The sequence below is a fragment of the Dipteris shenzhenensis genome, chromosome 5 (genome assembly GCF_047967505.1).
Source record: "Dipteris shenzhenensis isolate YYH24624 ecotype China chromosome 5, Dip_SZ_1.0, whole genome shotgun sequence".
Taxonomy (NCBI): Eukaryota; Viridiplantae; Streptophyta; class Polypodiopsida; order Gleicheniales; family Dipteridaceae; genus Dipteris; species Dipteris shenzhenensis.
In genome coordinates, this window is record NC_141600.1 from 4,340,292 (window position 1) to 4,352,503 (window position 12,212).

Below are 12,212 nucleotides of genomic sequence, written 5' to 3' on the forward strand. Positions count from 1 at the left end.
CAAGGAAATTGTGGAAAAGCTTGCTCGCTTTTTGGGGCCCGCTCGCTTTTCCTTGCTCGCTCTATCGACTGCCTCCCCTTCAATCATCTACGTAGTAGCTCTATAATCTACAATAAGGTCTCATTGTTGCATGTTACATACTATTTCAAGTCTACAATAAATCAGCAATCCATAGGGTAGTATTAGATAGTAGCAGTGCATCTTTAAAAACTTGTCATGTTGTACTTAGTGCTTTTGTTGCCCAACCATTCTAGCAAAGAAAAAAAAATAGCAAACCCTACAATAGTTAAATTGGAAGCTACTCAAAATTGGAAGATTGGTTAGATGGTAGAGCAGATCATAGAATGATGAAGGACATGGAAAATCCAAATGAGAGATTGGCAAAAAGTGCATCTAAGTCCAAGAAAGAGATCAAGAGGGTTGGCTTTGTGGATATTTTGCTACAATGTCATAATCTTTTCCAAGCATCCCGCTACATCACAGCCGTTTTTTCAAACAAATTTGCTTTTGCTTCTCCTTCTCTATGGATGCCTCCAATTAGTATTACTCTCTAGCAGATATATGGTCTTTGAGATACTCAAGGGTCCCTACATTGATCTGCGATGCATTCATATAGAGGAAGGTTTCTATCAAGATTTCCAACAAATTGTTAATTGGGTTGTCTCTAGAAGTATCTTCCCTGACTAGAATTTGAGGCTAAGGTTAAATAGCAGTACAATGTGTCTTTCCTATGACATAGAATTATCTATGTTATAGCTCTACTCCTCATAGTCACCCTGCACTTTTGAATCAAATTCTAGTTTTTGTAGCTTCTATGGAGATTTTACAACGACGACCATAGACAGTAGAAGACCAACAAAGAGAAAATTGCTTGATTTTAAAGGAAAGCAAAAAAATATCAAGGATGATGATTGTTCATTAGCATATACGCTTTCTTCTTACTCTCTTTGTTTATTATATTTTTGTTCTTGCTTGTTTGGTATAAAATAATATTTATGATCATAAAGATTACAAAATTGGTGGTCATGAAGTTAATATGGGTCTTAAATAAATTCATTTCTTGCAATAACACAAATACATACACTATCATCTGCTTATTATTATTTTCCTATGTATTATGTATCTTAGCTTAATAACCTAGAAAAGCATTAGGCTATCTTGATGAATTAGAAAACAATGTTTCTTGAATGCTTTTGCCATCATTAAAATATGCATGAGAGTAATGAAAGATACTAGTCACATGATTATCACTCCAATGTAAGGATATGGGTTTTGATGTGGACTATAAAGACCATGAGATATAGGGTTCATGTTGTTAGAAATATAGGGTTGATGTTTCGACTTGGATAAGTACTTACCAACATTGAGTTAGAAAATTGGAACTATGACTCATGATAAACTGTCTAGTTTTACCAAGGTTGTTTTCTCACTCAGTGCATCTGCAATTTTCTTCACCTTCATGTGGTAGTCATTGATGCTCATATTTTCTCTCTGCACATTGTTCAACTCCTGTTTGAGTTGCATTTTCCTGGCTTGCGTATTTGTGCTGTACATTTTTGCCAAAGTATCCCATGCCTCCTTTGGCGTACTTGCATCCTGAATATGCACAATCATAGAATCCGAAATACTGATAGATAGCCAGTACATAACTTTTCTGGCTCTGTCATGCCATCCTTTAAATGCCTGCATTTCCTATGAATTTGAGATTATTGTTCATTGAAATCTTTTTAGTGCTTAAGATAACATGTGGGATCACTTTGTGTACCTTTCAAGGACGTCAAATCTATATGTCTGATCATACACGTGGTACCTTTAAGAATAAATAATTATTGTGTACCAACTATCATGACTATACGTACTCAAAGTCTAAGTCAAATCCAAACATGATACGTCTTGGTAAATATAGTTTTCTTTGGTAAATTCAAACGGGATTTGGAGGGGAAAAATGCAAAAATATGATTGATGACATTTTTGCTAAGCAAGACGGGAAGCCATTATTGTTTTAGCTTCAATAATTTATTTGTAATATTGCATTTATGGATAATGAAAAATAGTTGGTATGCTAGATAATGTTTTGTATGTATTTTCTAGTAGCTAAATGAAAGACATATTGGATCATTACTAGTAGCTACCAAGGCATTAAGTTAATGATTTTAAAAGAACCCTTTAATAAATGATTAGACAATGTTGTACATATTTTCTGTTTGGTGGCCACATATTAATATATCTCAAATTTTGCTAATCGTATTATAAGGGAAATACCAAAAGAATTAAGCTTTGTCTTTGTTATTTTTCTCAAATTGATGTAGTATATACATGTTAGTGGTATAGGGTAAGAATAAGAATAAACTATCATTCATTATGTCAAGTTTAAGATTTCGTAAACCTACATTTTGACCATCTTGATGATGATACTTGATGAATATGCAAGAGAGTCTTCACATCTCTACTCATTAACTTAGAAAGTTAAATACACAATTGAGGTCAATTGCAATCCAAGGAAGAGGGATGTTACAAAAATCACATTACTTGCTAGGGATATTATTTTATTTTATAATCATGTTGACTATGGCAAAGTATTCCATAGGAGCACACCAACATGGCGGGGTCCTAGTGGATGCTTTGCATGGTTGAATTAGGGATGCCTAAATAGAATTGTGTTTTGCTAGGCTAGATATTCAGTGATTCCATTTTAATACTAATGTTACTGTTGTTACTGGGGTTATTGCAACTAGATCGCTTTGTACTTTGATGTTTGAATATCAAGCATAATGGGGTTGGAATTAGATATTGTAAAGATTCATCAGTTGATTGTTGTAACTAACATAATTGGCAGCTTGAGTACAAATGAATGAGTTGGATAACAAGGGATATGGCTATATCCATCTTATAAATTATCCTTGCACTTCCTTTAAGGTGACTTATGAATTATAATTTATGATCATCTGAAAGGTTTTTGAAATCCTTCCAAGAGCCCATAAAGGAAGCGAGGCCTCTCTTCCATCCCATTGCATATAATGAGAAGTACAAGTGATTTGCCATGTCTCACCACAATGTAACAAGCAAAATGGGAAGAAAGTACCTAGAATGCAAATGAAATGCAAAGCTTGCAAAGTGAAAATTCAGTAGAAAATGTTAAATGGCCCTTAGCACATGTTAACCCCTCGCCCTCTCAAAAATAGGGAGATGAAACCTATGGTACCATACATAGCGTAGATACGCTTAAATTTTCATCAAATATTTGCCAATAATTGCCAATACTTGGTAATGTTAGTTGGAGCCTTAATATTTTCAATCTTCCTTAGCATCACCTAAACTCATGAAACCAAAGCATATTAGTAAATAATTGCATCGCACATTCAATACTAATACCTTCAACACTTAGCATCCCAATGGCATACACCAAAATACTCATGACTACCCATCATAGTACCATGCTAACAAATGGTCATCACATGCATCTACCAAATAATTCAAGTATTTCATAATGGCATCACCCACAATACTTTATTAAATGGCATTTGTTTAGCCAGGCGTCCCTCAACTAAACCACATAAGAATATCGATAGAACCCCCACCACGTCTTGTGCGATTCTATCCTATTCACAAAATACTTTGCTTTCATTTCAAGATAAGAATTGAGAAATAATTTCTCGTAACAACATTGGTTATGCTGATGGTGCTTGACGGGGTTGAGGTTTGGGTGGGAGCTCATTGAAGTCAGCTTGGAATGAGATGGAGAAATTCAAGAAGCATTTCATAACCAACTTCTTGGGAGAAAAAGACACTATTCCATATTCCACCCTACTCTTGGAGGCTAGCAGCACCCTGCTGGAGCTCTTGGCAATGGAGAGGCTATCAAAATACTTGCTTAAAGTCACAAATTTATTGAGAAGAGACTCCCATATCTATCACAGGAAGCAAGTTTGAACTTACCAAAAACTAACAATAGTAAGATTCTAGTGTTGGTTTGGATAGCAAACGCAAAGTGATGTTTCAAACAATGGAGTGTCATAGCATTATTGACATCTTTGATAGAAGACAAACACGTTGTAGAGGCCTTCTTGAGGAGATGTTTGTTAGTGTCATGGGAGCATGTAGATTACCACACAAGATTTGAGTACTACGCTTGAACGATATGCCCACATTAAAAAACTACTTCTTTGCACCAAGTGGACAATATACTTATATTTCTTATTGAAGGAAAGAAATCCATGTTTCTCAAAGTTTATACAAATAATTGATTTTGTGCATTGAATTGCGTCTTTATGTGAGTTGATGAGTTAAGGCAATTAATCATAAATGAATAGATCGTGTGTTTTGGCTTTAAATGGGATAGATTGCATTGCAATAGAAATTCATCTACAATCCACTTAGCATGGAATAATCGAGTACCCTTAATCTCAATCAATGGTTGAATGATCACATTGCCATTGCATATGGCAATGCCAAAACTACCAATTAGTGAATATTGCAATTGTCACAAGTATTGTGAAACATATATGAATTTATAAAGCAAACTTTAAAAATTTTATTGGGCTTACATATGGTACTTATGCCACTTATTCTCTAAAACAATTTTGAATGTTGTTGATTTTGGTTGTTGCAAAGTGATTTGACTATCCATCCTCATGGTTAAGGTTAGGTTCAAACTAGAGCTAGAAGATTTGTTTAAGTATCCAAAGGGTGTGTGTGCATGAGCTGGTTAAGATAGGGCATGGTGAAAGGGTCGATGAGCGTCATTGGCTCTAGCAAAATGGGGAGATGTCTAAATTGTGTGATTTGTAAAGCAAAATAAGAGACACATTGATGTAGTCAACCACACTATAGTTCACCATATGGAGGCAACATGTGTACTTTTTTAACATTGCATAAGGTTAACATACAGGTTGTACACATATCCAACCCCTTGATGTAGTTGACCACATTTTGGTTTACCATCACGGAGGCATCATGTATACTCCTTTAATGTTGCATCAGATTTGCATATATAACAGTTGTACATGTCTAAAAATCTCGTCCCCCCTCTCTTGTATGTCTATCGATGCATGACTAAAGCTTGCATTATTAAAATCTACATTAGGTAACACAATGATCTCTTATTCAAGGACCATTCCTTCCATTATAATAGCATAAATAAAAGTGTGAGTGATGTAGCATTATTTGAATAGATTCATAAAGTTGGCTCTAGCAAGTTGCCATGTCTACAAGGGGTCAATACAACACAAGTAGCCATAATGAATTTTACTTTATGCATTTTGATGAATGGGCCTTCTTTCCTTCACATGCATACATATATACGTATGTACGTACATACCTATGTACACACACACACACACACCTATGTATGTGTGTCTAGCTCCTAGGGAATCCTTGATCCATCTCTTTCGGCATTTCCCTATCACACGTGACTTCCAATCTCTATTACAATAGCATCTTCGGGCCAAATTCCCTACTACTTCCTTTGGCAAGTGCTTTTGGATATTTGGCAGTTATCCAATAAGGCCCGAGTTTCATCTTTTCTTCATTTGGCCTTCATATTGGGCCTTTGGACTCCGTGGAAGGGAAAGAAATCATTAATCTTTGGAAAATCAAAATTTTCCAAGCTCAGGGAAGCTCTTTATGATTGTCTCAGTGCTCATCAGATAGATTCCTCTATCTACTTTTCTTATATTGAAAACTTCTGATATTTGTAATGGTGAGTTCCTTGGGGCGCCAACTCCCTTTAGTAACAAAAACTATCAAAATCTTGAGTATGAGATGAATTTGACAATATGCCATGAGTAGAAATTATTCAAATTAACATGGTTGTGTTCTATACTAAATGAGCTTCAAATATGTCTTTACACCTTGAAATTTGGGTAACACATGAAAAAGTTACATTAATTTGAAAGGAGATGGGTTTTTCATATTTTAGTGTATTTTTTGTTTTACCCCCCCTCATCCAAAAGACCCCCCCCCTTAGGCCTCACATATTATGAAAAATTTGTACAAATCTATATTTTTCAAGTTATATACCTTATATTTTGTGGAAAGGGGGACATGAAATTTTCATATTTTTCCCTTGCATATTTGATTTTTTAAAAGGAAATCCATACATATTATATATGGACTATACCATGGATTTTGGATGAGGGTAGTAATATATTACATATTGAGTTGGCGCCCTAGGGGTGAGTTCTCTCTATGGGAACTACTTCTTGTAATACATACATGTGTGTGTGATTTTTTGGAGTTTCATCTTTTCTTTGTTTGGGCTCGCTATTTATTGGGCACTTTGGACTTTATGGACAAACCGTAATTGTAAAGTCTTTAGTGACCCCAATTTTTATTTGTTTACTTTCTTTAAGCGTTCTCTGCAGCAATCTTTCTTTGATTGCTTGCAGACACACCAGATAGATCAGGATGTATGCTTGGCTTATACTGAGATCTTCAGTTGATGTATTTTCTAGTGCCTCTTTTCTGGGGTGAATATTCTTGTAATATAATCAATCAAATCTTTTACAAAAAAAAAAGTAAAAAAAAGTATGTGTGTGTGTGTATACCTTTGAGCATCGAGAATAATGGGAAAATGAGGATCACAATTTAATTGTCAATGTAGCAAAGAAAAATTAGTGAGAACTAATGGTTCTTCAACTCGCAGTCCGTTTGTGTAATGTTGTTGCTCTTGAGTTGTATTTTGCAGGTCCTTCATTTGATTCCCTTGCTCATAAATGCTTGCGATGTATCCTAGATGCCTTTTAGCTGATAGCCACCCTTCATGACATCGATTAAAAGATTCAAAGTGTTTATGCAATCTTTATGCTTCTCAAAGGCCCTATAATGTTAACGGATACTACACAATGACTTACTCTAGATGACCCTCCTTTTTCCTATGATGATTTTGGCCCTCCAAAGTATGAGCAATATCTATTTACACAAGCATGCTATTTAGTTGTAGGATGAAGGAAGGGGAATTGAATGCAGAAGCAAGTCAGAAGAAAGGTATAGTCTTTTCAAGTGTGTAGGCCTTCTCATTTTCAAACATATATAAACTAGGATTCTTAAAATGAACCTTTATTCTTAAAATGTACCTTTTCCTTGTACCCACATTTTTATATTTACCAAATTTTAAAATAATAATATAAACTTAGGATAATAAGATAAAGCGATTTAAAGTATGTCCCCACATTTGTAGATGTATGGACATACCATGTAGAGGGGATTTTAATTCGTGAGGACTTGAATCTTAGAAGAGTTGGTTAACAAGCTACCTAACACAAATGCATATATGAGAGCCATTCATAGACCTATAATGTTAATTTTGTTGGATGGTATTTAAGCTCTTTGGGGTTAACAACCTTCCTCAAGCACATGGTTGTTAGAAAGTTATTAGTTGTGAATAAGCTTTGAATTGATAGGAGAGCCAAATGGAATCAATCGTCAAGAAGTCATGCCTTTTGACATACGAAGGACTCTTGATAAATCTCAACTTTGTTCCAAGCTTTGCAAGCTAGATAATGGCCTACACATTAGGGCCCCGCAATAGATGGTAGATTAAGTGAATGTGAAGAAAGGGAGATGATAATTGTGGTGAAAGAGCAATGATGGGTTTGCCGGGGTTGGTTGTAGTAAACTGGGTTTAGCGGCGGTCGAACAAGACAACGTTGCTCTTTCCCGCCTTGCTTGCTTAGCAACCTACGAACCTGCGAGCTGCCTACATTCTCAACCTCGCACCACATTCGCATTGTGTGCCACTCCCAACCCTCTCAGGTGAGCTTGCTCTTCCCTCCTTGCATGTCTCTCTTGGCCTGTTGCTACATTCAACAAGGGTGATGGCAGTAGAGGGGCTGCCTATGCATGGGCGCAGAGCACTGATACATCTGCATGGAGAGCTAGATTGGAAGTTCTTTTCTGTAGATACTACAATCACTACGATCGCTGCCTCAATAGCCTCGCCCGTGGGTTTTCATGGGGACGTTTTTGGGGGGGAGGGGGGCGGGGCGGGCGGGGGGGGGGGGAGAGAGAGAGAGAGAAAGAGAGACCTCCAAGGGGTATGCTAAGATTATTCCTTTTGTCATGCAAGCCTGTATCCACAGTTACGCGCTCGTAGCAATGGAGGAAACTAGAAGGAGTAGTCGAGCCCGGAAGTCGAGGATAACGTATATCAAGGGCCAACCAGTACGTTTGTAGCCAGTTCATCGTGCTATACTGAGCTACGGAGTGAGCTTACGTAATTACTTACGTTTGTCTTTTCTATTTGGCAGGTTTTGAAGCTAAATACTTACGCTCTAGAGCAGGGGTAAGCCTCATCCGTGTCCTTGTCTTAAATGAATTCGTAATACGTATCAGCGAAGTTGTTTCGCTGTTTTAGATAGGAGAAACATACATTTGGACATACATTCATCATTTCACTCACAAGAATATTAGGAGGTATTGTTTGTTTTATTCTTTCAAACTAACAAACTAATGATGTTCTGCGGAGAGTTGGTCGTGCTATCACTCGATTGAGTAGGCTTTTTTTGCTGTTTTACCGTCTCTCCAGATACGTGCTTCACAAACCTCAACGATACAGATTCTAATTCTTATCACACTTATTACTGCCTTGGCTGGATACCAATGAAGGGGGAAAGTAGAGGTCAAAATCAAGAGTATAAGCTGAGCAGACATAAAGTTTCATGGAGGGGTTTAGAGTGCGTCTCATTCATTGACACTGCGAGAAGGCACACCGTCGCATGCATTATCATTGGGACTTGTGTGACTTAGTAAGCAATCGATTTATCCAAGAGATTTCAGAATCTTTGAAACTCAGATGGAAGCTAATGCTTGGGTATTGATGAAAACTTAAAGTGCAGGTTCGCTTACTAATAGTTGTCATGTTACCCTTTGTCTCTCTTTCTCTCGCTTTTCTTCTTATCTACGGCTCTCTCTCTCTCTCTCTCTCTCTCTCATTTTCTCTCAGCTTTTCTGTTTGGTTGCTCCAAACAGTTCTTAATTTGCAAGATTATATATTTTCCAGGTTTAGCGTTTTTCTGCTATGCAGAGTCTGGTAGTAGGCGACATGATTTTATAACAACAAGCATTACAAATTTTTTTCCCCAAGCATTACATTTTATTTGACATTCAGAGTTATGAACTTCTAGTTTAGGATGTATATGGGATTCCATGACTGAGCTCTGTGGCTCTTTTTTCATCTGTTGTCCAGCGAGCCTAGTGTCTTCAGGAAATTTGAAGATGATGAGGTGCTGTCGAACTTCATCCACATTCAAAGGTCCACCAAGAAAAAAAAGCTTGGGAATCCAAGCAAGAAAGGGCAGGAAGAAAATGACAAGAAGAAGCTGCACCAAAACCCCTGGGCAAGTAATAATCATAAGGTGTGTGTCTGAAGGCATTAACTATTTCTTCAAGGGCAATTTGGAGAAAACAGATTCCATGCAATCAATGGCGAGAAATATAGCTGCTTTGGGTTAATGATACTGGATTCTTTGTGAAATAGATAACTGAGGAGTCCAAAGTTGCTAGAAATAAAGCCTTGGTCTTTATGGCCAGCGTGCTTAATGTGCTTCAACCCTTCATCACTATTGATGTGGCAAGGAAAATTCAAGAGGCGGTTGAAAAACTTCCTTTCAAGCAACCTCTTCCAAAGACACAGATTTCAAGGCAGCCGAAGTGCATAGTAAATGGAGAAATGCGTGAATATCAACTCGAAGGTCTCTCATTTTTGATCTCAATGTTTGACAATGGCCTAAGGTATGATGCACTGCTTGTGTACTGTGAGTTAGAGTGAGACCAGGGAAAGTTGAACTTTCAATCCATCTGTTTGCTATGGAACACTTTTCCCAGATTTGCAACGTGCACCAGGCTTTAAAAAACTGACTTCTTTTTCTTTACAGTGCAATACTTGCTGACGAAATGGGTCTGGGGAAAACCCTCCAGACAATAGCATTCCTGGGTTATTTGAAGGTTGGATTGAACCGTCATAGATTTATCAGTTTGTGCTAGCACTGTTTATGGAATGTTATTGGGCTCTGTGACTTATTTATTCATATGTGTGGAATATATATTTGATGATTTCCAGTGGTAAGCCTTCTAGCTTTGAAATGTTGTGGCCTCAGTTCGAGCGGCGTGTGGAAGGCCCCCATTTGGTAGTATGCCCCCTGTCAGTGTTATCGTCTTGGTTAAGCGAGTTCAAGCGCTGGTGTCCAGAACTGAGAGTTATTCGGCTGCACTCCTCTGATAAGGCTGAAAGGGAACGGTTCCGCAGGTAGCTTTCCCTTTGCCATATTCCAAGTCAAGAATCAAGTAGAGCAGTGCTCAATCATAATCTTTAGGCAAAATAGAATCCTGATGCTTGATCAAAATTATTACAGGGAGGTGTTAAATAATTCTTCTTCTTTTGACGTGGTTGTGACAACATATGAGATGGTGGCTTCTCAAAATATGAAGGTGAAATGCAAGCCAGCATGCCACCCAAAAAGCACTCTCCTTATGTTTTGATTTTAGATATTTATCTTGCCAGGGAATAGATGATTTAGTGAAGGGATCTGATCATGTATGAGCATACATCGGTTGGTTATTAAGAATAGACGCTGGGAATAGTGGAGCTCATGGAATCCTTTTGGGGTGCCTGGCAGACGATTCTCCGTTCCAGAATTCATTGGCGGTACTTGGTGCTGGATGAAGGACACAAGTATTTCCCTCGATGACAAATATCCAATTTCCTTCTTTTATAATGATCATGTTTTGGTTCTCATCACCGTTTTCTTCTTTCATTACAGAATCAAAAATGAAAATGCCTTGATCTCTGATGCTGTCCGGCACATCAGTCGTCAGGTGAAGCTATAAATGCCATAATGCTTTTGTGCCTATAGCAGATTTGGTTTATTGGACTTTCCTTAAAGAATTATCTCCCACAAAAACCAGCATGTCATATGAGTTACGTGCCATGTATGAGCAGGGTTTTTTGTTGCTTACTGGGACGCCACTGCAGAACAATCTGCATGAACTTTGGGCTCTTTTCAACCATATGTTCCCAGAGATCTTCACAGAGCCTGGATTGTTTGACAGCATTTATAGTTTCTCCCAACCTACTACATGCGACTGCAGAACCCTTGACAAGGCACATTTATTATTGAAGACCCTTTGTTTGCGGCGTCTGAAATCAGATGCAAGTCTCCTACACTAAAACTCTAACCCTTTTGTCTTGTTGCTCAGGACATCTGCCTAAACTCAATTACATCGTGTGACTGTTGAATTCTTTGTGCAGGTTGAAAAATCACTGCCACCAAGATCAGAGCTGAAGATTTTTAGCCCATTGTCAAAAATGCAGCACTTTTGGTATGCTTAGTCTCTTTGAAGCACGTCTGGCAAGTAATCATGTGGCATAATGCAAGAGTACAGTGTATTCTTTTTATAAAATAACTGAACAAATGGAAGGGAATCAAAGGACTTTGGCAAGCATGTGGTAATGAAACACAACATTTTTAAAAGTTATTGAGAACCTTGAGGCATTCTTTGGTCAATGCCTTGGTTGGCTGTGTTAAAACACAGGATGTGCATGTCCTAACTGTAGGCAATAAGCTATGCATTGAAGGACGGGTGACTCCATTTGCTTAAATGTCTTAATCATGATTCCAGTCATTCTCAAAGGTTTATGCTCTGAGCAACATGAAAGACTACAGAAAACAATTTTTGTGCAGAATACCAGTTTTGTGTGTCTGAGTGGTAGTGGGGTAATGGCTTTAATTACAATAGCAATCCAGGTTTTCGGATGGAACCAATGGACCTATAACTCCCATCAAAATATAACACTGTAGATACAATGATTTCTAAACGGATTACCCAGTAGAATCTAACCTCTAACAAAGACATTGAAGAGCTGAGATGAAGAAACAATCGCAAAACTCTAGGAAGGAGCCAAAATCAGCAAATTTCCAAAGCTGACATTAAGATCGTCCTAGAATTAGTAGCAATCTATCTATTAAGCTTTAAAGCACACAAATTCCACATCAGTAATAATGGAATTTAGCAATTTTAGTTTAGAAAGAATGGCAAAAGTATTATCAAACTCAAACTCAATGCAGCTAAAACCCTAGAACCAGGTGAGCTATTAGCAAAGTTACCTTCAGAATTACGCAGGAGACAGATGATGCCCAAAGTCAAATCCCAATCTCAATTGTCGCAACCAAAGTAATTCGAATGCTTGATAGCAAAAGACCTCAACCATCTCAAAA

At 37.5% G+C, this 12,212-nt stretch overlaps 1 protein-coding gene across 1 annotated transcript in view; it reads left to right on the forward strand.

The window, feature by feature from the left end:
• The first annotated feature begins 7,641 nt into the window (after positions 1 to 7,641).
• LOC147901527 (chromatin remodeling protein DDM1-like) overlaps positions 7,642 to 12,212 on the forward strand; it is a 128,085-nt gene continuing 123,514 nt past the window's right edge. Inside the window, exons 1-12 of the mRNA XM_087375035.1 lie at positions 7,642 to 7,752; positions 8,066 to 8,160; positions 8,247 to 8,281; positions 9,185 to 9,353; positions 9,476 to 9,729; positions 9,873 to 9,942; positions 10,095 to 10,243; positions 10,350 to 10,425; positions 10,614 to 10,669; positions 10,758 to 10,812; positions 10,937 to 11,146; positions 11,246 to 11,316. Of these exons, the coding sequence (XP_087231161.1) occupies positions 8,095 to 8,160; positions 8,247 to 8,281; positions 9,185 to 9,353; positions 9,476 to 9,729; positions 9,873 to 9,942; positions 10,095 to 10,243; positions 10,350 to 10,425; positions 10,614 to 10,669; positions 10,758 to 10,812; positions 10,937 to 11,146; positions 11,246 to 11,316 (1,211 nt within the window). The 5' untranslated portion in view covers positions 7,642 to 7,752; positions 8,066 to 8,094. The remainder of the gene's footprint in view (positions 7,753 to 8,065; positions 8,161 to 8,246; positions 8,282 to 9,184; positions 9,354 to 9,475; positions 9,730 to 9,872; positions 9,943 to 10,094; positions 10,244 to 10,349; positions 10,426 to 10,613; positions 10,670 to 10,757; positions 10,813 to 10,936; positions 11,147 to 11,245; positions 11,317 to 12,212) is intronic.